Genomic DNA, 23065 nt, shown 5'->3' with positions numbered 1-23065 from the left:
GATCAAGCAGGTCCGAGGGGCAGAAGAGGCCAGCATCTCAATCCCAGGATAAACATGTAACTCAGAGGGACAGATGGGGGGGGGGGGGGGGAGAGAGAGAGAGAGAGAGAGAAAACACGTTGTTAGGTATGCCCTAAAAATGACAAGTATTAAATCTGTGTGGTAGGCTCGCAGAGACGAGAGTCTTTACATGAGGCATGACGCACAATGGCATGTTAATATGGTAAAAAATATATCATGACCTGCTCTGGCTGGATGCTTGATTGGGTGATGGGAGCACACTCCTCAGCAATGATGAGATGAAGATGGGACCCTTAGGCCTGGCCAAGACAATTCAGTTACATTTCACCGGGTCTGGGACATGCGACAGAATGTCTGACGGCCGATTCCCTGCAGGCTACGATAGCCAGTCGAGGTCCCCACCGTCTCCACCAAAAGATTTCCTGTTGACTCCATGTAACTCAGAGGGACAGATTTGGGGGGGGGAGAAAGAAAACACAGGTGGTTAGGTATGCCCAATGTCACCTGAATAAGTAGGAACAGTATACATATTGCACCGAGTACAAGCGGGGACTCCGGCAACTAACTATGACAGCATAACTAAAAGGAGAGAGCCAGAAGGTAACACAGGCATGAGGGAGCCCCGGGACATAAAGCAGCCAGCCACTGCACCGTCAACAAACTCGAGTGAGCAAGCGAGTGGGGACTGACAGCATCCATACATCCCAGTTTACCAAAACACTCTATGTCTGAGGACCCTCCAGATCTACTCCTTTACCTCATAAACACCATTAACAAAAGGCTTGACTAAACAGATATGTTTTCAGCCTAGACTTAAATGCTGAGACTGTGTCTGATTCCCGAACATTACTTGGAAGGCTGTTCCATAACAGTGGGGCTTTGTAAGAAAAGGCTCTGCCCCCTGATGTAGCCTTCACTATACGAGGTACCAGCAGATAGCCTGCACCTTTTGATCTAAGTAGGCGTGGCGGGTCATAGAGGAGCAGAAGTTCACTCAGGTACTGTGGTGCGAGACCATTTAGTGCTTTAAAGGTCAATAGTAGTATTTTATAATCAATACGAAATTTGATTGGGAGCCAATGCAGTGTGGATAAGACAGGCGTGATGTGGTCATATTTTCTAGTTCTAGTAAGGACTCTTGCTGCGGCATTTTGAACTAACTGGAGCTTGTTTATGCACTTATTGGAACATCCAGACAGTAAGGCATTACAATAATCCAACCTGGAGGTAACGAAGGCATGGACTAGTTTTTCTGCATCATGCAATGACATTAAATTTCTTATCTTTGCAATATTTCTGAGATGAAAGAAAGCTATCCGGGTGATGTTATCAATGTGAGTTTCGAATGAAAGACTGGGGTCAATAATCACTCCGAGGTCTTTTACTGCTGCACGTGAAGAAACAGAAAGGCCATCCAGAGTTACTGTGTAATCAGAAAACTTACTTCTAGCTGTATGTGGTCCTAGCACAAGTACTTCAGTCTTGTCAGAGTTAAGCAGAAGGAAATTTATAAGCATCCAGTGTCTAATGTCCTTAACACATTCCTCAATTTTATTAAGCTGGTGTCTCTCATCAGGTTTTGCAGAGACATACAACTGTGTGTCATCAGCATAACAGTGGAAACTAATACAATGTTTACGAATAATATCGCCCAGAGGTAACATATATAGAGAAAAAAGCAGTGGACCCAAGACAGAACCTTGTGGAACACCAAACTTTACCTCGGTACGTCTAGAAATATCACCATTTATATCGACATACTGATAACGATCAGTTAGATAAGACCTGAGCCAGGAGAGGGCCATTCCCTTAACTCCCACAACATTTTCTAGTCTATCCAGAAGAATGGAATGATCAATGGTATCAAATGCTGCACTAAGGTCAAGCAACACAAGTAGCGAGACACAGCCCTGATCAGACGCCAACAGTAGGTCGTTTACTACTTTAACCAGTGCTGTCTCTGTGCTATGATGAGGTCTAAATCCTGACTGATACATTTCATGGATGTTATTCCTATGTAAATATGAGCATAACTGCTGTGCCACAGCTTTTTCAAGGATCTTGGAGATAAAGGGGAGGTTTGATATTGGCCGATAATTGGACAGCTGACAGGGATCAAGGTCAGGTTTTTTAATCAGGGGTTTGATAACTGCTAGTTTAAAGGATTTGGGTACATAGCCAATCATAAGAGAAGAATTTATTATTTTTAGAAGCGGTTCAATTACTCCAGGCATTATCTGTTTGAATAGATGTGTCGGTAAGGGATCTAGTACGCAAGTTGAGGCTTTTGATGTAGAGATTAATGAAAGTAATTCAGTTTCTTTTAGGGGAGTAAAACATTCTAACTGATGATCTGATACAGTTATATTGTTAACTACAAGGTCACTTTCATTGTCTAACCTTAAATTAGTAGTTTGAATTTTTTGTCGGATATTCTCAATTTTGTCATTAAAAAAATTCATGAAGTCGTTGCTACTACATACTGCAGGTGTGCATGTGTTGATAGTGGACTTATTCCTGGTTAATTTTGCTACAGTATTAAATAGGAATCTAGGATTATTTTTGTTATCTTCTATTAGGGAGGAGAGATATGTTGATCTCGCAGCACTAAGAGCTTTTCTATACTTCAGGAAGCTCTCCTTCCACGCCAATTTGAACACTACCAATTTTGTTTGACGCCATTTACGTTCCAATTTTCGAGTGGTCTGTTTTAATGTGCGAGTGTCATCATTATACCAGGGTGCTAATTTTTTCTCTCTAATCATTTTCCTTTTTAGAGGAGCTACATTATCTAAAGTATGGCGGAATGTTGACTCTAAGCATTCAGTTGCCTGATCGAGTTCTGCAGGGGCTGACAGTGACCCAATCAAAGTTGACAGCTCTGGGAGATCATTTATAAAGCTCTGTGCAGTAGTTGACGTGAAAGTACGTTTAATACAGTAGCGTGGTGAGGTGCATATATTATTACTCAGACATATTTTGAATGAGATGAGACAATGATCTGAGATAACTTCAGACTGTGGAAGTATGACTATATTGTCTACGTTTAATCTGAATGTTAGTATTAGATCAAGGGTGTGACCACCATTATGGGTCGGTCCTATGACATTCTGCTTAATCCCGACTGAATCTAAGATGGACACAAACGCTGTTTTTAAAGGGTCTTCTGGGTTATCAAAGTGAATATTAAAATCTCCGACAACTAAAGCTTTGTCTAAGGAAATAACCAGATCTGAGATAAAATCTGCAAATTCAGAAAGAAACTCAGAATATGGCCCCGGGGGCCTGTAAATAATAAGCAATGGAATTATGCAAATGCACTCTATAAACCATAAGCATATTGAGTTTGTGTCTTGGCTATCACCAACATGCACCAGAGTACAGGAAATCACAAATACTAGATAGAAAATTGCCCCCCATTCAACTACACACCCACTTTTGGTGACTTTCCGAAATTTTCCCTTATTTTGAGTTAAAAATCTGGGAAATATCCCTTTTTTTCAAACCTCAAAGTTGACAGGTATGGCTGACACATAGACACAGACAACCATTCACACTCACACCTACGGTCAATTTAGAGTCACCAGTTAACCTAACCTGCATGTCTTTGGACTGTGGGGGAAACCGGAGCACCCGGAGGAAACCCACGCGGACATGGGGTCAAAGTCAAGTCAAAGTCCTTCCCACGCCTTACAGTACCTGGTATTCCTAGGCAGTCTCCCACTCAAGTACTAACCAGGCCCAACCTGTATGTGGCGCATCGGGCGGCGCCGATCTCCGTTTCCATAGCCCTCGGCCTCTCGCCTATTACATAGCTAGGGTTACAGTGGGGGGCTAGTCCTCTGGTAACCACGAGAGTTTAACTCCCCATGCACATCTGTATTGCAGCGTGCCTTGCCAGATGGCGGTAGGTACCATTTTTATGATGGTCTTTGGTATGACCCGACCGTGAATAGAACTCACGATCTCCCGATCGAGAGGCGGACACGCTACCACTAGGCCACTAGTCGGTACGCGGACATGGGGAGAACATGCAAACTCCGCACAGAAAGGCCCTCGACGGCCATGGGGCTCGAACCCGGACCTTCTTGCTGTGAGGCGACAGCGCTAACCACTACACCACCGTGCCACCCCACAAAGTAATTATTGTTCACAGAATTCAGGATGTCATGTTTAATTGCAAAAGTAATTGAGAATGGACACCAGTTTCAGCCAATAAAAGAAAACATGTCAGACCAAAATTTTGGCAAAAATATACTATAACAACAGATATATCTACACTTGGAAAACTGTGGCATAATTGTATTTTTTACAATTCTGAGTGACAGCGGATACTGGGATTAAACACAGATCAGCCATAACATTAAAACCACTGACAGTTGAAGTGAATAACATTGATCATCTCATTACAATGGGACCTGTCAAGCGTTTGGATATATTAGACAGCAAGTGAACAGCCAGTTCTCAAAGTTAATGTGTTGGAAGCAGAAAAAAATGGACAAGCGTAAGGATCTGAGTGACTTTGACAAGGGCCAAATTCTGATGGCTAGACAACTGGATCAGAGAATCTCCAAAACAGCAGGTCTTGTGGGGCGTTCCTAATATGCAGTGGTTAGTACCTATCAAAAGTGGTCCAAAAAAGAACAACTGGTGAACCAGCAACAGGGTCATGGGCACCCAACTTATTGATGTGCATGGGGAGCAAAGACTAGCCTGTCTGGTCTGATCCCACAGAAGAGCGGCTGTTGCAGAAATTGCTGAAAAAGTTATTCCTGGCTATGACAGAAAAATGTCAGAACACACAGTGCATCGTAGCTTGCTACATATAGGGCTGTGTAGCCACAGACCAGTCAGAGTGCCCATACTGACCCTGTATGGGCATGTGAGCATCAGAACTGGACCATGGAGCAATGGAAAAAGGTGGCCTGGTCGGATGAATCATATTTTCTTTTACAGCATGTGGACAGCTGGGTGCGTGTGCATCACTTACCTGGGGACAAGATAGCACCAGGATACACTATGGGAAGAAGGCATGCCAACAGAGGCAGTGTAATGCTCTAGGCAATGTTCTTCTAGGAAACCTTGGGTCCTGGCATCCGTGTGGATGTTACTTTGACACGTACCACCTACCACTGTTGCCGACCAATTACAGCCCTTTGTGATAAAGGTATTCCCTACAGTGGCATGCAAAAGTTTGGGCACCTTTACTGAAAATGTCTGTTACTGTGAGTAGTTAAGTGAGCAGAAGATGAACTGATCACCAAAAGGCATAAAGGTAAAGACGACACATTTCTTTTCAGCGTTTTCTGCAAGGTGTGTATTATTTTTGTTTTGTACAGTTGGAGAGTGAAAAAAGAAAAGGAACACCATGCAAAAGTTTGGGCACCCCAATACATTTGCGTTCTCAGGTAACTTTTACCAAGGTTCCAGACCTTAATTAGCTTATTGAGCTGTGGCTTGTTCAAATTCTTCGTTAGGAAAGGTCAGATGATGCAGATTTCAAAGCTGTATAAGTTCTCTGACTCCTCAAACTTGTCCCTAAAATCAACAGCCATGGGCTCCTCTAAGCAACTCCCTTGCATTCTGACTCATAAAATAATTGATGCTCACAAAGCAGGAGAAGGCTACAAGAACGTAGCAAAGTGTTTTCAGGTAGCTGTTTCCTCACACTGTAATGTTATCAAGAATTGGCAGTTAACAGAAACAGTGGAGATCAAGGTGAGGTCTGGAAGATGAAAACTTTCTGAAAGAACTGCTCGTTGGATTGCTAGAAAGGCAAATAAAAAACCCTGTTTGACTGCAAAAGACCTTCAGAAAGATTTAGCAGACTCTGGAGTGGTGGTGCACTGTTCTACTATGCAGCGACACCTGAAAAAATATGACCTTCATGGAAGAGTCATCAGAAGAAAACCTTTCCTGCGTCCTAGCCACAAAATTCAGCATCTGAAGTTTGCAAATGAACATCTAAATAAGCCTGATGCATTTTGGAAACAAGTCCTGTGGACTGATGAAATCAAAATAGAACTTTTTGGCCACAATGTGCAAAGGTATGTTTGGAGAAAAAAGGGTGTCAAATTCCAGGAAAAGAACACCTCTCCAACTCTGAAGCATGGGTGTGGATCGATCATGCTTTGGGGTTGTGTTGCAGCCAGTGGCACAGGGCACATTTCAGTGGTCGAGGGAAGCATGGATTTGAATAAATACCAGCAAACTCTGGAAGCAAACATCACACCATCTGTAAAAAAGTTGAAGTTAAAAAGAGCATGGGTCCTACAATAAGGCGATGATCCAAAACACACCTCAAAATCTACAATGGAATACCTCAAGAGACACAAGCTGAAGGTTTTGCCATGGCCCTCACAGTCCCCTGACCTAAACATCATTGAAAATCTGTGGATAGATGTCAAAAGAGCAGTGCATGCAAGACAGCCCAAGAAACTTGTAGAACTGGAAGCCTTTTGCAAGGACGAATGTGTGAAAATCCACCAGGTAAGAACTGAAAGATTATTAGCTAGCTACAAAAAGTGTTTACAAGCTGTGATACTTGCCAAAGGGGGTGTTACTAGGCACTAACCATGCAGGGTGCCCAAACTTTTGCTTCGGGCCGTTTTCCTTCTCATCTCATCTCATTATCTCTAGCCGCTTTATCCTTCTACAGGGTCGCAGGCAAGCTGGAGCCTATCCCAGCTGACTACGGGCGAAAGGCGGGGTACACCCTGGACAAGTCGCCAGGTCATCACAGGGCTGACACATAGACACAGACAACCATTCACACTCACATTCACACCTACGGTCAATTTAGAGTCACCAGTTAACCTAACCTGCATGTCTTTGGACTGTGGGGGAAACCGGAGCACCCGGAGGAAACCCATGCGGACACGGGGAGAACATGCAAACTCCGCACAGAAAGGCCCTCGCCGGCCACGGGGCTCGAACCCAGGACCTTCTTGCTGTGAGGCAACAGCGCTAACCACTACACCACCGTGCCGCCCCTCATTTTGAAAATGTAAAAGATGAAAATAAAAACAATTGTTTTTGCTTAAAATATAAAGGGAATGAGTCATCTTTAACTTTATGCCTTTTGGAGATCATTTCATCTTCAACTTGCTTAACTGTTCACAGTAACAGCAATTTTGACCAGGGGTGCCCAAACTTTTGTATACCACTGTATTGGCAGTGGCCTCTTTCAGCAGAATAATGTGCCCTGCCACACTGCAAAAATTGTTCAGGAATGGCTTGAGGAACATGACAAAGAGACCAAGGTGTGTGACTTGGCCTCCAACTTCCCCAGATCTCAATCCAAAATAGCATTTGTGGGATGTTCAATTTCATGGATCCTTGGAGGCCACATACCCCCAACTTACAGATTTAAAGGATTTGCAGCCAGTGTCTTGGTGCCCAATACTACAGCAAACCTTCAGAAGTCTTGTGGCATCATTGACTCCATGAGTCAAAGCTCATGTTTTGGTGGCATAAGGTGGACCTACACCATATTAGGCAAGTAGTTTTAATGTTATGGTTGATTGGTGTAAATCATTACAGTATACAGAAATATACAAGAGTTAAGGCAAGTACTAATGTACTGAATTGACAGTACATCCATCCATCCATTATCTGTAGCCACTTATCCTGTTCTACATGGTCGCAGGCAAGCTGGAGCCTATCCCAGCTGACTATGGGCGAGAGGCAGGGTACACTTATGGGCCAGATTATTGCAGGGCTGATACAGAGACAAACAATAATTCATACTCACATTCACACCTACGGTCAATTTAGAGCCGCCAATTAACCTAACCTGCATGTCTTTGGACTATGGAGGAAACCGGAGCACCCGGAGGAAACCCACGTAGACACGGGGAGAACATGCAAATTCCACACAGAAAGGCCCTTGCTGGCCGCTGGGCTCGAACCCAGGACCTTTTTGCCGTGAGGCGACAGTGCTAACCACTACACCACCATGCTGCCCCACTGACAGTACAGTATAACCATATTGTAAATAGGAGTCTTGGGATGATCACAAGAAAGTCTTTATAATTCACAGTTCTTCGAACTTAAAACCTACATTATCCAGGTGAGATTATCCACTGAAGTAAGGGTGAGTCTTAGGCATAAATTGCTTTTGGGAAATGCAAATCTTTAGGGTATCCATGTGGGACCATTCATATCAGTACAAGACTTAGGTTGCAAATAGGCCTAAATGATATGTGGAAAATCTGTGATGTGCGATAACATTGTCTGATATTGTGATGACCATATGACTTGCGATGTAGAAACAAATATTGATGCGTGTATATTAACTATACAGTTTCCACTGAATAAACAAATGAAAAAACTATGTCAAACATGCTTTAACTGAACAAATTCCACATGAATATGCAACCAATTAAATAGAACATTAATTTAAATGACATTATAACTATAAGAAATTAAAGTTAAAATTTCGTTGCTCCCTTTAAAATACCTTCTTCTAAACACAAACATCACTTGAAATAAAAAATATCAATGAAAAAAAACAAATAATTACCTAAATATAAATTAAACATGGCAATTTAAAATAATTAACAGTTATTCCACAAAACTGAGTCGTACATAAGCTGATAGCTGAGTTGGCTATAAGCCATGTACAATGAGACTGAGTGGAATAACTCTTTTATTGTATCCTCATTCACTGGATTTTGAGAACCAGAGCATTTTTATTTTTTGCAAATTTGATAAATAAAAACTTTATACGAAATGTCCAACAAAATAATTTCTGCTTAGAAACTGGCAAAATGACAGTAGCAATTTGTGGAAACTGGCAAAATGACAGTAACAATTTGTGAAAAATGCTATGATGATAATTCTTGAAAAATTAAAAAAAGATGCATTCTTACCATCAGATACTTTCATTCCATATTTTGTTACTTTTTTTTTGGGGGGGGGGGGATTCTTCTTCTTTAGGGTTTTTTGGCAGTTGGCAAACCAACTTTAAAGTGCATTACTGCCACCAACTGGGCTGCAGTGTGGAACAGGTGACATGGGGTGGAGGGGGGAACAAGAAAACAAAAAACTATATTCTTCAAGCTATTTTTTTTTTAATACTTCATAATTTTGGTGGTTTTATTTTCAAGGAGAGTTTTTATTTCATCTTCAGTTGGTTCAGCAACACGCTCTGCCATTTTGTTTTTCTATACTCACGGTATATGAGCTGATATCCTAGTAGTAGAGTAGCCAATTAGAGCGTGCAGCTGCTCATATCCAGTGAATTTGGATAGAATAATTGCAGTTATCTCCAATCATCAAGGCCCTCGACTCCACCCAACAAGTTGCAAGACCTTGAACTGAGTTTTTAAAATCTATTTGCTGTAGTTAGTATTAATAATAGACTGTCATCATAGTGCATTTAGTTTTTACAGAAGCCGAGAATGACTGTGCTTGCAATAATTTTTTTTCATGTTGTTTTCACATTTATTTTCTTGTTATATCAAGATAACAAAGCTTATTTTCTCACATTAACGAGTTACTTTATTGATAAGATTAATCTTTGGGGTGCACCTGTTACTCTGTTTTTCATAACACACAGGATGTTCCACTAGCACACAAAACTCTCATTGTGTATTCTTCTGCACCCATGGTCAACTTCTTACTTGGCAGTGCTCTGAACTCCTGTCTCTGTTTCTATGCATGTCATTATTTATTCCTAAGTCTTAACCAATTGTAGAAGAATATATGCATTTCTTTGCTTGAAATGACCAATTATATTTGACTCATTATACCCTTGTATGCGAATATATACTCATGTTTGTCTTAGAATAAACTGAGAAACATCTCTGAACATAGTCTCTGTGTCAGTGATGTCACTCCTGGATCCGTGAGGAAACCAGTCACCGAGTAGCAGACACACAGGGGTTATTAATTCAGTCTTCTATTTCCAAAGCATGGATGCACACAATTACAGAATCTAACATTTATGAATTATTATTTTTTTATTTTAAATTTATTAATTGTGTTTTATATAGCTTAGTTATATATCTATTTTTATTTATTGATATATTTTTTAATTAATTCATTATTGACAGACTGAATAAATGTGAAATCATGCGTGATGCCTTTAGATGTCTGGGCCCGTACACTTGCCACAATAGTCAGGTCAAGCATGTGCCTACCCCACACCGAGAGGCACAGGTAATCCATTGAACTCAATTCATGAATGGGACTGGGGATTGCAATTATACACCATGAATGAGGAATTCCTAGATTAATTCCCTGCGCTTTGTACACACTGCCCGTCACTAAAAAATAAATAAATGAAGAACTAAAAATACATAAATAACTAGGCTACATAAAACAAAAAGAATACATATAAAAATATTAAGAATTAACTAATTTTTTTAAAAACATCTTATGAGAAAACAAGCTTTGTTATCGCGACATAACAGCATAAAAAAAATTATTGCAAGCATGGCTATTCTCAGCTTCCATAGATTTTATAACACCTACAATCAAAATTTAATTTTAATTATTTGTTTTTTACTGTGGAAAATTATATATATATATATATATATATATATATATATATATATATATATATATATATATATATAAACTGATTTTTAAAAATACATTTGTTTGTAGCAATAATAGACAGCATCATATTTCATTTGGTGTTACATATGCAACTCCTACAATCAAAAAGTTATTAAATTTTGATTGCCTACCTTTAATAAAAAAAAAAAAATTAAACTGAGTTTTTAACATTCATTTGCTGTCATTGACAAGACTAAAGCTTGGTTTTATGTGGCACAATGAATTATGTGTACTCACTCATTTAACAAAAGTTAGGGTGACCAGATTTCCCTAGTCTGAAACCGGGACACTTTTGCGTGCGACCATGCTCGTGCACGCACACCTTTTTTTTTTTTTACGTAAACGTGACACCCAGAGAGGTGCTCTTATCATTTTGTTGAGGCTCACATTTATCAACATCTCACATGAAATAAAACAAACAGGCATTTTGTTATCTAGTAGCATAGTGGTACAGTATACAGATCAGTTAAATTATGGTCAGACAACAGATTTTGTAATGGCTGAGAATAGGCCAGGCTATGTCCATAGGCCAAATTTAAACTGATTTATTTTACCTGTTTGTGAGAACACCAAGAAGAATGCATATGCACATGTAGGCTATATGTCTAAAATTGTATGCACTATAGCATGAACTTAAAAAGTAGATATGTGACCTCAACATAGCCTAGGTTAGAATCAACCTTACTAACCATTCCCCACAACTGAATGAATAAAGCAAGAAAAGTGAACACTTTGGGGATGTCGTGGCTCAGGTGGATAAGGTGCCATACCATACTGTAAATCCGGGGACCTGGGTTCGATTCCGACCCGAGGTCATTTCCCGATCCCTCCCTGTCTTTCTCTCTCACTCATTTCCTGTCTCTACACTGTCCTATCCAATAAAGGTGAAAAAAGCCCCCCCAAAAAAAGTGAACACTTTAATGGAAGGTACAACAAGCTGTTCAACACAGCAATATGGAATGGTATGTTAAACAGAAACAAAAAAGAGACAAGTGATTTGAGAATATACACTCAAACAAAACAGCAATAAAGGAGGAGAGGGGCGACAGCCCGAGGAAAGTCCCCACAGGAGCGCACATCATTTGCAACATAGGCTACCCAACTCAGTACAGGAACAAAGCTAAGGCAACTGACAATCCACCCACCCTAAACAAAATGCATTAGTCTAGGTATATTTACAAGAAGAGTTTTAATGTGATCCTGTATATCGGTGTTACCACCGTGGGCTACGGAGAAGGAACACTTACAGTGTGTGCAGTAGGCTTCGTGCGCATTGTTCTGCACCTCTCGGAGGAAGGGGTACAGTGGTGCTTAAAAGTTTGTGAACCCTTTAGAATTTTCTATATTTCTGCATAAATATGACCTAAAACATCATCAGATTTTCACACAAGTCCTAAAAGTAGATAAAGAGAACCCAGTTAAACAAATGAGACAAAAATATTACACTTGGTCATTTATTTATTGAGGAAAATGATCCAATATTACATATCTGTGAGTGGCAAAAGTATGTGAACCTCTAGGATTAGCAGTTAATTTGAAGGTGAAATTAGAGTCAGGTGTTTTCAATCAATGGGATGACAATCAGGTGTGAGTGGGCACCCTGTTTTATTTAAAGAACAGGGATCTATCAAAGTCTGATCTTTACAACACATGTTTGTGGAAGTGTATCATGGCACGAACAAAGGAGATTTCTGAGGACCTCAGAAAAAGCGTTGTTGATGCTCATCAGCCTGGAAATGGTCACAAAACCATCTCTAAAGAGTTTGGACTCCACCAATCCACAGTCAGACAGATTGTGTACAAATGGAGGAAATTCAAGACCATTGTTACCCTCCCCAGGAGTGGTTGACCAACAAAGATCACCCCAAGAGCAAGGCATGTAATAGTCGGCGAGGTCACAAAGGACCCCAGGGTAATTTCTAAGCAACTGAAGGCCTCTCTCACATTGGCTAATGTTCATGAGTCCACCATCAGGAGAACACTGAACAACAATGGTGTTGTTGGCAGGGTTGCAAGGAGAAAGCCACTGCTCTCCAAAAAGAACATTGCTGCTCGTCTGCAGTTTGCTAAAGATCATGTGGGCCAGAAGGCTATTGGAAAAATGTTTTGTGGATGGATAAGACCAAAATAGAACTTTATGGTTTAAATGAGAAGCGTTATGTTTGGAGAAAGGAAAACACTGCATTCCAGCAAAAGAACCTTATCCCATCTGTGAAACATGGTGGTGGTAGTATCATGGTTTTGGCTTGTTTTGCTGCATCTGGGCCAGGACTGCTTGCCGTCATTGATGGAACAATGAATTCTGAATTATACCAGCGAATTCTAAAGGAAAATGTCAGGACATCTGTCCATGAACTGACTCTCAAGAGAAGGTGGGTCATGCAGCAAGACAACGACCCTGAGCACACAAGTCGTTCTACCAAAGAATGGTTAAAGAAGAATAAAGTTAATGTTTTAGAATGGCCAAGTCAATGTCCTGACTTTATTCCATTCAAAATGTTGTGGAAGGACCTGAAGCGAGCAGTTCATGTGAGGAAACCCACCAACATCCCTGAGTTGAAGTTGTTCTGTATGGAGGAATGGGCTCAAATTCCTCCAAGCCGGTGTGCAGTACTGATCAACAGTTACAGGAAACATTTAGTTGCAGTTATTGCTGCACAAGGGGGTCACACCAGATACTGAAAGCAATGGTTCACATACTTTTGCCACTCACAGATATGTAATATTGGATCATTTTCCTCAATAAATAAATGACCAAGTATAATATTTTTGTCTCATTTGTTTAACTGGGTTCTCTTTATCTACTTTTAGGACTTGTGTGAAAATCTGATGATGTTTTAGGTCATATTTATGCAGAAACATAGAAAATTCTAAAGGGTTCACAAACTTTCAAGCACCACTGTAGGTGCCCTGTAAATCTTTGGAAAAGGTCAATTTTCTTTTCGGCATAATTGCTGTGGCATTACTGCTGTTAGACAAAGAACATTCGCACCAGTTAATGTTTATTTTATTGTTGCATGGCAACACGTTCTGTTGTCTGGAATAATGTGGCTAAATAAACACCCATGCCACAGGGCCAGGGGGCAGTAACCAGGAAAGTTTGTGATTCCTGTCAATTCATCAAAATAGTAAATGCAGACATTTCTCCGCTAATGATTCCCACGCTCAGGGGCACCGCTAGAAATCTTGGGCCCTATGAAAGATTACAATTTAGGGCCCCCCCGGTAAAATTTTCAAGCTCAAGCAACTGAATTTCAAGTCTGTTTTTGGCTGGCACTTCTACTTTACTATGCATGTGATCAGCTACCTAGCAAGTTTAGGTGATACAATTATTTGGTATATGAACATTTTAAATGCAGAACTGTCAGAATTAGACTGAATAGACTGTTGCCTTAAAATGAAAATTCCATGATATATATGGAAGATATATATTTTTTCTTTTATGAGCAACTATTATTAGGCCACTCAGTAGCCTATGGAGTTCATTCAATCCAAATGTTTGTGTTGAGAGAAATTGCATGCTTCACTGTATCAGTATGGATTTATAACATTCTGTATGCACATTATGGATACTCCAGAGCCCTCCAGCAAACATCATCAATAATCAGGATTACAAAATGTATTCCTTTGTTTCCTCCATTTATTGACTTATTGTATGTGATCAAATGTATGCCTTGATGAATAACTACACTAGTTTTTTTTACAATTACATAGTGCACTGCAAGAAAGCCACTCAGTGTTTTTGGTTTCTTTTAGGCATCACACATTTATTAGAAAACACAGCAAATGTTCAAATATTCAAGTTAAATACTTAGCAACAGTATCAATAAATCCACACATGAACAATAGCAATGATATCTCTGACCACAGCTAATGTGCAAAATATTAAAGTTAAATACTTAATATCAACAAATCCACACATGAACAATGGCAAAACATCTAGACTTAATTATACAATAAAGATACCTATGAAAAAAGGTGATTTTTTTTTCACACACAGTGTGATATCCGGACTTCATAATTCATCACACCTGCTCCTGCTTAGCAACTTCTAGAATGCACACCTCTGTTGCGCACATAGAAAAACCGGCAGCTACTCTAAGCTGCGCTAATAGCGGCGCTGTGCATACATGTAGCTACACATTTCATGTGTCCCGCTCCCAGAATCAGACTGTACCATTAGTAAAAAGGGTGGAGGGGTGAAATGACAATACCATAAATAATTCAAGAAAAATGTTATAGCAAATCATATCCATGTATAATTTGCATATTTTAACAGATGAAATGAAATATTTTATTTCAAAAACTTACACAAGGCAATACTATTAAAATAATATTAATATCCCTCACAGGCCCCCCTGTCAGTGCCAGGCCCTTAGAATCGTCCTAACTCCCCCCCCCAGCGGCGCCCCTGCCCACGCTGCTCAGTCACAAACGTCGCGAGTGGCGAAAACCGGGACATATCCGTGTCCCGACAGACTTTTGTCAGGACTCGGGACACAACCCCAAATCGGGACTGTCCCGGTAAAACTGGGACGTCTGGTCACCCTAACAAAAGTATATTAATAAAATATACAATAGGATATTAATAATCACTGTTAAGGATCATTTATGCTATCAGTCAGACTTCATCTGATTGGCCAAATGGGGTTAATGTATAGCCCATGTATGCAAGGCTCCAGCTGATGGGTCAAATGTTCACACACTGAGTGTGAATGCATGATGTGTGTAAATAAAATGATTTTCTTATTGACTGCATTTCAGGCAGTGTTTTGTGATGTGTTTACTGTGCAAGTTCGTATCGCAATGACGCATTGGGTAATGCTCAAGGTAACAGTATTAGTATCGGTATTGGAAAAGGAAAAAGTGGTATCATGCCATCCCTAATTATTAGTTATGCGCTTATCCTACAGTAGTTTAAAAGTGTGTACGTTGGGATCACGGTGCCACTCCACCGTCAACAAACCTGAGTGATTACAAGAGAGAAAAGCTATTTAACAGAACTACTGTTGTACTTTACCCAGCACTGTTTCAGTACAATGATGAGGCCTACATCCTAACTGAAAGATTTCAAGCATGTGATTCCTATTAGCTTGGCTGTTGAGCTATAGACTTCCCTATGACCTTGGAGATAAAGCAGATACTTGTTTAGGTCAATGTCAGTTTTTTTTTTTAATCAATGCTTTGCTAACTTCAAGTACAAAGCTAAAGCTACACGAGAAGCTTATCATTTTTAATAGAAGAGTGATGGCTTCTGCTAGTATTTGTTTTAATATGTAACAATGGTTCTATAAACCCTGAATAACACCTTTTTGTGTATATGTGCCTGTATAATGATGTATGATGCAGTGTTTGCAATAAATGCTGCTGTCACAGAGCCATCTATTCCTGAAAACTTCTTGTTGAATTTCAGAATGACAAGGAAACCTGGTGGTCATCAAGGCTTCATTGAACCACAGTTACGTATGCGAGTAAGAATCAGTGAGTCACCTGGATAACATATCACATTGTCATAAGCAACCAATACACCTTTAGACTAATTGGAATGGTATTTGATGGTCACTCCAGTGTCATCTGGGCACCAACACATGCAGGAAGAGTGGATCCCCAGAATATGAACATGAACAATCAGGGTCAACAAGGCTCCGAGCCCAAGAAATTTAGGGGCAAGAAGGTATCACAAGTCCCTTTCTCTCTACCAGGGATGGGTGACTGCTAAGCAAAAAGCTGTTGCACAGATGCGTTCAGGAGTAGAAGCTTGTCTCTTGTATACTTTTCATGGCAGGAAGACACAGAGGAAGGGAAAGCAATGGCATCGAATTATGATATTTCATTATCGTTATAAAAATAGAAAAGGGTGGCATTTACAGTCAGTGATCAACATTTGGAATTTCAAAACCTTGCACTTAGCCATGGCAAATGGTGAAACGTCTGGATTTTACACGTGTGTGTGTGTGTGTGTGTGTGTGTGTGTGTGTGTGTGTGTGTGTGAGAGAGAGAGAGAGAGAGAGAGAGAGAGAGAGACTGACTTTACTGTCTTTGTGGCTAATGGCTAAATGTACGTTGTGCATCATCTGATCACTTTGGGTATGATATTAGGTATGGTACTTGAATTACTTCTTTCCAGACAGGCTTTACATGACCCACATTATAAATTATTACACTCTTGCAATAAAGGGTGAATGAGGGCTGGGTAACTGTTGCAGCTTATTCCTGAAGTCTGTTCTCAAAGGTAAACCTTAGACAAGTTTATACACCTAACATTTAAAAGCTCACCAGATGTGCAAACCAAAACAGAGTTAACCTTTTTTCTAAGAGTGTAAGGCTCTACATCAGCTAAAGACTACAGTCAGACATGTTCACTGCTACTAAAATATCTACAGCCTACATGCTTAGAAGATGTAGAAACCTTGAGGGGTCTTTGAATGTCCCTCTGGGGAACCCATGTAAGTTTTACATGCACCCCATAATAGTTTTTCTCAAAGGTTCCATAAACAATTGTTGTAAGATTCACCAAAACACACTGAAGAGTCCAGAAGGGGTTCCAAGTAGACTTTTAGGAGGCTAGGAAACTTTATTCATCAAATATCCAAATATATTCCTGAAGAACCTGTTAAGAAACCTTTTAAAAAATAGCTTATGTATAGCAGTTGTGCTAACAGGTTCTAGATATTAATAAATTAATCACCGATCATTTGCATTTTTTTCCAGACACTTGCCCAGTTAATGACCCACTTTCAGGGGAAATAAAAAAAGTTTTTCAGGAGTTCTTTAAAGGTTCCTAGTTTCCAAACACTTCTGATAGAACACTTGTATGGTTCAACATGAAACAGTTGAGAGAGAGAGAGAGAGAGAGAGAGAGAGAGAGAGAGCGAGAGAGAGAATGTTTCACTGACCTGCATCCCGTCATTACAACTATGCAAAACCAACAGCGACAGAAACAAAACAGCACGGTACTGATGTGAGAGAGTCATTCTCCCAAATCCACTGCCTGAGCTCTTGTCCTGAGGTCTGGTGAGGGAATTGAACTGTTTTAGAGTCCAAAATGTCAACAGAGACACTCAGGCATACAGTAATCCACAGCCTCACTCGTTTATCAGTTGATACGCAGATGTTGTTCTCTTATCAAACGGAGGAACAGCAACCACTCAGAGTTACGCCTGCTCAGGGGCTATGGAGACAACCCGCTGGAGTTTCAGCAGTGTGCAGGACTCACCGGTCCTCTAATCCAGGGCTTTTCAAAGTGTGGGGCGCGCCTCCCCTAGGGGGCGCCAGAGTTCTTCGGGGGGGCAACGTGAGGAAAAATAAACCAGAATAAGTTACTATTGCGGACATTTAGCGAACTTCAGCTAGCCTTTGCCAGAGACAAAATGGATCGATTTTTAGTACCTAAAGCTACAGTGAGTGAGGAGACAGAGTCTGGGCCAAGCAAAAAAAGAAGGAAGTATGACCACGATTATTTAAAGTTTGGATTTTCATGGACTGGATCTGAAGATGCTCCACTGCCACAGTGTGTTGTCTGCCAAGAGGTGCTAGCTAACGATGCTATGAGATGTTTAAAATGTGTAAAACTGATGTTTTTTTTAAAAAGCACAGATGTTTAAAATGTGTTAAAAAAAGATGTTTTAATAAAGCTCATATGTTTTAAATGTGTAAAAAAAAAGATGTTTTCAAAAAGCACAGATGTTTAAAATGTGTAAAAAAAAAAGAGGTTTTAAAAAAGCACAGGTGTTTAAAATGTGTTAAAAAGATGTTTTAATAAAGCTCATGTTTTAAATGTGTAAAAAATATGTTTTCAAAAAGCACAGATGTTTAAAATGTGTAAAAAAAAAAAGAGGTTTAAAAAAAGCAAAGATGTTTTCAAAAAGCACAGATGTTTAAAATGCGTAAAAGAAAAAAAAATGTGTACAACAACCATTTTTTTTAAATACGAATGGAACATTAAGTATAGCAACAACAAAAATTGTAAGGGGGGAGGGGCGCTGTTGTTTATTTGCTCTCTGGGGGGGGGCTGACTCTCCCACACTTTGAAAACCCCTGCTCTAATCTAACTAACTAACACACACAGACTGACTGAGGGTTGCAGCTCTGAACGCCAGGAGCATTTTAGCGCACTTTTCCTCAAGATAATGCAAAATGTAAAAATGCAAAATAATAATAGCCCTGTGATGACCTGGCGACTTGTCCAGGGTGTACCCCGCCTTTCGCCCGTAGTCAGCTGGGATAGGCTCCAGCTTGCCTGCGACCCTGTAGAAGGATAAAGCGGCTAGAGATAATGAGATGAGATGCAAAATGTAAAAATGCAAAATAATAATAGCCCTGTGATGACCTGGCGACTTGTCCAGGGTGTACCCCGCCTTTCGCCCGTAGTCAGCTGGGATAGGCTCCAGCTTGCCTGCGACCCTGTAGAACAGGATAAAGCGGCTAGAGATAATGAGATGAGATAATAATAATAAAACCAACACTACACTATATGTAAACTCCCCATCAGGAATTTTGGCCACTTGACCAGCTGAATATTTACGCATATACTAGAGGGACACGTTGTCACTGTGAAGTAGCTAGCTCAGGTTAATAAGAGGCTTAATTGACTCAATTACTTGGCACAGATTTCTAACAGTAAACTGATACCGCTTGAACTGTTAATGAATTGCATTATATTTAGAGAACGATAAAGCGTGATGATGATTATTATTATTATTATTATTATTATTATCATCGACCGTCCTTATTACAACGAACTAATTTAAATTATGTGAAAAATTATTGCCACCTGCATTTGGCCACATTTTGTAGTTAGTTTGAAACGGATGACATCTAGTGCCAAATAGTAGTCACATCTACACATAGACAAGCGATTTAAAAAAAAAGGACTTGTGATAGAACAGTTTCAACTACAAAACTAAAACAACACAGAGTTTTGAGAGTACTAGTACCAGAGAATATCTCTAAAACAGAGGAGAAGATGCAGATTATAAATAAGACTAAGCGCTCAGCTGTGAATCAATATTGGATGGTTTCTGTTCCAAGTGTGAGTATGTGTATGGACAGCCTTGACGTCCAATAGAGTGGGGTAAAATGACGACAAACTCCAGGGCGCCACTACTTTGACCAATCAGACGAGTGTTCCGGGTCTACTGCAATACAAGCCAGGTTTCCGATTGGTGAAACTCTAAGTGGGCGGGAACTTTTGTTCTTGTTCATCGTCTTCGCAGCCATTTTGCGAAAACTCTTAACGGGCGCCATGTCTGAAGGAGATACTGACTGCATCGAAAATCATAACAATCTCTGTTCCACACTCCGTCTGCAGTATCGCACCAAGACAGCTGTCAGCCGACGGGACGTTAACAAACTTGCGGTATCAAAGCTGTGTTTACAGCGTAAAAATATCAGCATTGACATGAGAGAGGATAATATCTGTTAACCGTCTCATTGTTGAGACGTGTATCCGTGAGTGTTTTTTTCAGACTAGTTAATACAATCCGTGATCATCTCTCACAACAAGCCAACGTCTCCATGAGTGACTGAATGCATCTCACTCTTGTTGCGGAGAAGGGCAAATCCGTTTCTAACCATCATGGCTTTTGTGAGCCTCTTCTCCTGCCCCCCAAACCCTGTCCTTGACAAAAACATGACAGACTCTGAGCTGGCAGGGAATGAAAGGTCGAGTAACGTTCTTATCTGCTTCTATGCAGGATTTTGTTTGTACATTTTTTTCAGTGACTGTTTTCATTTTCCCTTTTCATTTCACTCGAGTTTTCCAACGTTTAGGGCATTGGCTTGGTTTCGTAGCTCATTGCAACAGGCCTGCCCCAGTCCATTTTTAGTGCATGCACTTTCATTTTCCTAGCACAACTGTCAACTTATCAAAACCAGTGATTCATGTGTTCCCGCCCTGCTCATCTGGTCCATTACCCCCCATTGCTTTCCCCTTACGTATAATGATTTTGTACTGGCGGTTAATCTCCAGAATAGGAGCTGTTTCGCAAGACAGGCAATAAACTGCTCGTTACAGTAGATTGCGATGAGCTGGTTCTAAACTGTTTGAATATTTGATGACGTGATGAAAACCCCTCCCACTGACATTCCTTGGATCAGATTACACCGCCCCTTTCCAGGACCGCCCTCTGATACAGGGAAAAGTCCTGGAGGAGTACCCTGAATATGGCAGTGAAATGCTGTGTCTTTAATGAAAGAAATTAGTTGTGAGGGATTAGCATGTGTCCTGATAGTAACGTTTAGGTCGTGAAGGATGTAGGGTTTTGATCAAACAAATAGGTTACAGTTAAAATGTGCATCATGTGTCTTATAATTACTCAGTATAATGCTAGACTTAGTTATTTTTTCATTTATTTATCATGAAGGAATAACTCAAAGCAAGAGCCTGTTATGCTGAAAAACGTCTGTAGTAATAATAAGTAATCTCTGAATAAATTACAGAGATTAAAGTGCCATCACAATGTGTTGTTGCACCACATGTTTCACTTCATAATATTCATGTAAATGGACCTTTTGACTTTTGTTGTGATAATTTCTGTTATGGTGCTTGTGGCCATGCAAGTTGTGCTTGATTGCATATTTGTAGGTTATACCTGTAGTAGGAACTCAATAATTTGCCTAAAAGTCCCCAGAAGCATTGCTTCTTTGAAGTCTTTTTAAATGTCATCTTTATTTTCTGCCCTGTGTTTTAAACTGGAACACAACATGGCTTTGATTTGGTTTTGGCAGGATATGATAGAAATATAGCTTCCTGGAGTGTTGAAGGAAAAGCACAGCCACTCTTTTGTCACAAGATATAATGGATTTCTTTTACCAACATGTCATTTTAGATTGGATATATGTGAAGCAGTCCTTGAAATCTGTCCAGTCACTGGAGAAAACAGCCCAAAAAGGCAAAAAATTGAGTTTTATAACCTTGTCTTGGCATCTGCCTATAAAGATCATGTTGTGTAAGGAGACAGTAGTAGACAAATGCAGTAGTAAAAACAATCTGCTCAAAAACATCTAAAATTTTGATGGCTAAGTGCAGTTTTTTTCACAGTTTTATCAGTTTTTATCCCCTGCTGGCTGAAAGGCCCGAAGGGGGATTATGTCATGGCAATGTCCGTCCATCTGTCCCAGGAAGGGTACTCGCCTTCCAAAATCAACTCCTCTCACAATTTTTGGAGGAATTTCATGAAACTTGACAGGATTCTTTGTTATATGTCAGTAATATGCATATTGCAATTTTGTTCAATTCAGTCGCATTTTACCAAAGTTATGGCATAGTTGCCAGCGGGGGATGCTGTGCTGTCAGAGCACTCTTATTTGAATAGTTGCACGCTGTGGTAAAAAAAAGTTTAATTTCAGTTTGTCATTGGATAACAGCTGTCAAATTGTCACGTGACACACTTTGAACAGATGACAGTAGACAAAGTTTTAATGGTCTAAAAACATGAATAACGAGAAATTTAGTCAACAGAACTGACTGAGTTAATGAGTGATTCATTCCTCAGTGATGACGACTGTTTTTGGCAAAATTAAAATCTCAGATATGTAGTGAAACAGTAATAATTGCATTACCACACCCTCAAGTAAAACTAATCCAGACTGAACACGAACTTGGCCCGAGTGTCAGATTGGAAGTATCTCTCCTCTCTAAATTAGTTTCTTAAATCATCAGTTGTAATGGTGGTTGCTGATTTGGTAGTTGCTGGTAGTCTTTTGTTGTGACCATTGATTCAAATACAGTTTTAAAATTGGCACAGAACAAATGGTGGCGCTGTCAGAAAGTTAGGATAAAAAATTTATACGGTGTGGGGAAAAAAGTATTCAACACATCAACAGTTTTTCTCTTAAACATGTTTCCAGTGGGGCGGCACGGTGGTGTAGTGGTTAGCGCTGTCGCCTCACAGCAAGAAGGTCCTGGGTTCGAGCCCCGGGGCCGGCGAGGGCCTTTCTGTGCGGAGTTTGCATGTTCTCCCCGTGTCCGCGTGGGTTTCCTCCGGGTGCTCCGGTTTCCCCCACAGTCCAAAGACATGCAGGTTAGGTTAACTGGTGACTCTAAATTGACCGTAGGTGTGAATGTGAGTGTGAATGGTTGTCTGTGTCTATGTGTCAGCCCTGTGATGACCTGGCGACTTGTCCAGGGTGTACCCCGCCTCTCGCCCGTAGTCAGCTGGGATAGGCTCCAGCTTGCCTGCGACCCTGTAGAAGGATAAAGCGGCTAGAGATAATGAGATGAGATGTTTCCAGTGCAGCTGAATGCTGAGCAGACATTGGTATGAACACAATAAAACTACACAGTAAAAGAAATCTCTCATTCTCATTCTCATTATCTCTAGCCGCTTTATCCTTCTACAGGGTCGCAGGCAAGCTGGAGCCTATCCCAGCTGACTACGGGCGAAAGGCGGGGTACACCCTGGACAAGTCGCCAGGTCATCACAGGGCTGACACATAGACACAGACAACCATTCACACTCACATTCACACCTATGGT

The 23065-nt window shown here is 40.5% G+C and overlaps 2 protein-coding genes across 9 annotated transcripts in view; one reads left to right on the top strand and one right to left on the bottom strand.

Annotated features, from left to right (window-relative positions):
* Positions 1 to 17776, bottom strand: part of LOC132889141 (fibulin-7) — a 199710-nt gene extending 181934 nt beyond the window's left edge. For all 8 annotated transcript variants that reach the window (XM_060925359.1, XM_060925352.1, XM_060925355.1 and 5 more), the window contains exon 1: positions 17484 to 17776. In XM_060925359.1, the coding sequence (XP_060781342.1) occupies positions 17484 to 17561 (78 nt within the window). In that variant the 5' untranslated portion in view covers positions 17562 to 17776. The remainder of the gene's footprint in view (positions 1 to 17483) is intronic.
* A 2046-nt stretch (positions 17777 to 19822) lies between these two features.
* The window catches only part of LOC132889151 (zinc finger CCCH domain-containing protein 6), a 37783-nt gene continuing 34540 nt past the window's right edge, over positions 19823 to 23065 (top strand). Inside the window, exon 1 of the mRNA XM_060925377.1 lies at positions 19823 to 20250. Within this exon, the coding sequence (XP_060781360.1) occupies positions 20165 to 20250 (86 nt within the window). The 5' untranslated portion in view covers positions 19823 to 20164. The remainder of the gene's footprint in view (positions 20251 to 23065) is intronic.

Source organism: Neoarius graeffei, chromosome 7 (assembly GCF_027579695.1).
Source record: "Neoarius graeffei isolate fNeoGra1 chromosome 7, fNeoGra1.pri, whole genome shotgun sequence".
Classification (NCBI taxonomy): Eukaryota; Metazoa; Chordata; class Actinopteri; order Siluriformes; family Ariidae; genus Neoarius; species Neoarius graeffei.
This window is presented reverse-complemented; position numbering and strand designations above follow the sequence as displayed.